Source organism: Protopterus annectens, chromosome 5.part1 (assembly GCF_019279795.1).
Source record: "Protopterus annectens isolate FY-2018-M chromosome 5.part1, PAN1.0, whole genome shotgun sequence".
Classification (NCBI taxonomy): Eukaryota; Metazoa; Chordata; order Ceratodontiformes; family Protopteridae; genus Protopterus; species Protopterus annectens.
The window spans coordinates 579,160,020-579,163,440 of record NC_056736.1 but is presented as its reverse complement, the minus strand read 5'-3'; the positions used below and the strand labels follow the sequence as shown (position 1 = coordinate 579,163,440).

General features: G+C 40.2%; 1 protein-coding gene across 1 annotated transcript in view; it reads left to right on the top strand.

The window, feature by feature from the left end:
• Positions 1-1,309: 1,309 nt before the first annotated feature.
• MPHOSPH8 (M-phase phosphoprotein 8) overlaps positions 1,310-3,421 on the top strand; it is a gene marked incomplete at its 3' end in the record, with an annotated part of 1,147,086 nt that continues 1,144,974 nt past the window's right edge. Inside the window, 2 exon segments of the mRNA XM_044072830.1 lie at positions 1,310-1,459; positions 2,062-2,223. Of these exon segments, the coding sequence (XP_043928765.1) occupies positions 1,310-1,459; positions 2,062-2,223 (312 nt within the window).

The following is a 3,421-nucleotide window of genomic DNA, read 5'->3' as shown; positions in this document are numbered from 1 at the left end:
CATCTTTTTCACCCTTCCTGGAGTTCCCAGGCTACACATTAGCTGCATTTACGCTCTTTTACACTTAGAGCAATAAAGGACATTCCACAAGTAAATTCTGGTCATTAACTTTAGCCTTAAAACAATAGGCAGGAAGCCCACATCCAGCAGACCGGAGCCGAATTGTAAAACATCAAAGGCTGTGATGAAATAATTTTAATTTCAAAAGAAAGATTTGAAATGCTTGACTTAGTTTTCCTTACAGCAGATGGCAATGTTGCCATGTTGTTGAAACAGCATTTCTTTACATTTAAGACGCAAGCCTGTATTTACATTTATATTTACAAATGTCAGAATTCTGTATCAAATACTATTTGACTAGGCTACCAGTCTTCACAGTGGGTATAGAAGTTGAATTTTTTTTTTATGGAGTTTTAATCCCCTCTCTGACCATCAAGTTTGCCTATAGATGCTGAGTTACACCTAGATTACTCTCCTTCCCTGCCTGGGCATTGCATCTCTTAACTTTTATATGGGAGGTGTGATAACCACGTGGTTTTCACAGTTTCAGACAAGAACCTAGAGCCAGTGATCTGTAACCCACAAGAGACTTAAGATTCTCCTGTATGAGATCCAGTTTCATCGTCTGGCTCCTGATGCACAGATCCACATATGCAAGAGTCTTCGACTTTTCCAGTGTGTCTTCTCCTCATACATACCCTGACAATCACATGTGTTGTACTGTGAAGGTGACAGCATGAATGTTGCTTCACAGCAAGTGTACATTACATGCTAGTATGCTTCATGCTGCAGGTGTTGGCATTGCAGCAGAGTTGGACTAGTCCTCCACCTTCCTGGAATGGATACTTTTGTTATTCGTCATTCTATCCTTACCTTCCCCAACTGGTTCCTCTGGTGCCTGCATTGTCAAAGCTTTATTCTGTATGCCACAAGGCTGACTAATGAGAAATGGAATTGAAGAGTACTATTTCTTTCTCTCTACTAGCAGTTTTTGTTTTCATAGTTAGTCAAACAGAAACACTAATTGTGATTAATACATTATTGGTTTACTGTAACTGTCAAAGAATTTTACTTGGATAACATGGTGATACATAATGTATTGACTGGTATTGTTACCACACATTGCTCTTTTCTGTCTTCATTCCCAGCTGAGGTGCTTTCTTGGCAGAGGTGAACTTCTGATCTTCCAAATTGTGTGTAGTAGTGCATCCCAGGTTTATTTTGTGCCTTGTACCCTTTTCTTGTTTTCAGCATATCCTTCAGCTAGCACCCATGCAAGCTTAATTAGGGTAAAACATGTATGTGAAAAATGAACAATTGGATTTGTAAATGTGTAGACTGTTTTCTTTGCATGGTAGCAGGTATCAGTTTAGGTAGTTCTTGTTGGTGCAGTGGCAAAGTGTCAGTTGATGCTATTGGTGGCGCAAGTTTAACTAGTGATTGTAACTTTGAACAGCAGGCTAGGTGTAGGGAGGATTAGTAGTTTTTGCATGCTCTCATCTTCCTTAGTTAAGGGGTCTGAGAGAATTAAAATGCGTAAGCATGTGTTATCACTGACCTCTTCACCCAGAGACCAAAGATGGAGAGTATTAAAGTTCTTTGGTGGGTAGTTTTCTCACATGGAAAGCATCCATTGCATGAGCCAAGGCATTCCCATCCATCAAACCCACTGCACCCTTTTCAGAAGGATGCCTTCCTTGGGGAAATGTAGGGTACTGAACTGAAGTAGATTATGCTTGACCATTGCATAAATGGAGCGGGACCAATCACCACTGCTCCCACCCATGTAAATAGTGCAATGGTGATGTCATTTCTTGCCAACAAAAAGGCCCTGATTGGTTCAGTGAGAGGGAGTAAAAAGCAGCTTAAGTGATGTACAAGGCTACAGAGGAATTTTGTGCTTCATAATCGCCCCTCTTATTTGGGAGTTGCACTTGTGAAGCCTTGTAACTTTCAGTTGTGCAACTCAGGGTGTTTATGTTGTGTATAAACGGTAAGTTATTGGAAAACGCATTTTAAAGCAATTCTACAAATTACATCTACTTTTGTTCCTTTTTTCAGGGTCAGACCGTGTATCGGGTACGATGGAAAGGCTATACATCAGACGATGATACCTGGGAACCAGAGGCTCACCTGGAAGACTGCAGAGAGGTGCTGCTTCATTTCAAAAAGAAAACTACAGAAAGTAAAGCTAAACCAGCCAAAAAGGAAAAGGAAACTCAGGTATGCTAGAAAATCAAATTTTGATTTATGTATTTAGTTAATCTCTGTGTTTTCTGAATATTTTGCAGCTGGTTGTATCACATTTAGACTCCTTTTCCTATGCTATTTTGAATGTGATTCAAACAGAATTTATTGATTTTTTTTTTTTTTTTTTTATCCTTAAATTATTAACTTTTTCCTAATGAGAATTTAGCATGTATTGGCAGATCTGCAAAGGCTTTCTTGTCTTCTTTAAATTGACAGGATATGGCAATGTACACGTTGGTGGGTAATCTTTCCCAGGTTACTTTTGCATCTCCTCTCTGTACTAACCATTTCACCTCTAGTTTCCTCACATTTCTTAGCATGCTTGGTTGGATTCTGAAGGGTTACAAGTTACTGATAGAGGTTATAGAGGTTCTCCAATAGATTTTCCTGTGTATAATTTAGCAAGCTTCTTTGTCGCCATCTCTTTTAGTAGCTATTGCTTTGGTTTTTGGTTATTTGTGCATCTTCCCCTTTGTTGGGGATTGCTGCTTGGTTGCTGCAGATTTGAACTGTTTAGGTCTTTTGGACCCTTTTTGCTGTTACATCTCAGTCTGAGAATAAGCCTCACCACTTCTACGGCCCAGGTAGCCCAGATTCAATTATGGTCCAGAATGGAAAGATGGATGTGTCCATCGTGGAAGGATGGACGCTTGTGGTCTAGTTCCTTGTTGAACAGTGGCCACCAGAGCACAAAGGGAAAGCTAGGGCTGGAAGAGGTTAAAGAAGCTGAGTAGGTGTGACTGTTGGGGGGATTACATGGCTCAAGCCTTTCCTTGTTGCCCACCCAGTCTGACTTGCTGTTTTGATGTGCTACAGGGAAGGAATTGGGGCTAGAAAATAATTCCAATCCCTTTGGAATGATGGCACTACTCTTGGTAGCTCAACCCTTGTCCCCAAGGATGAAGGAAATGAACCATGAAGCTAAGCCCTCACTCTTGGGGAAAGAATGTGCAAGTTGAGGAGGGAGGTTTGGTCAGTAGGGTAATGGATAAAAAAAAAAACAAAAAAAAAAAACCTGTGAGTACATGTTACTGTAATATGCAGATTACATATGTTGCCAGTCATGACAAATGCTTCTTGTTTAGGAGACCAGCATTTTAGTTATGACAAATGCTTCTTGTTTAGGAGACCAGCATTTTTCTGAACAGTGTGACATGTGTAGTAGGTTCAA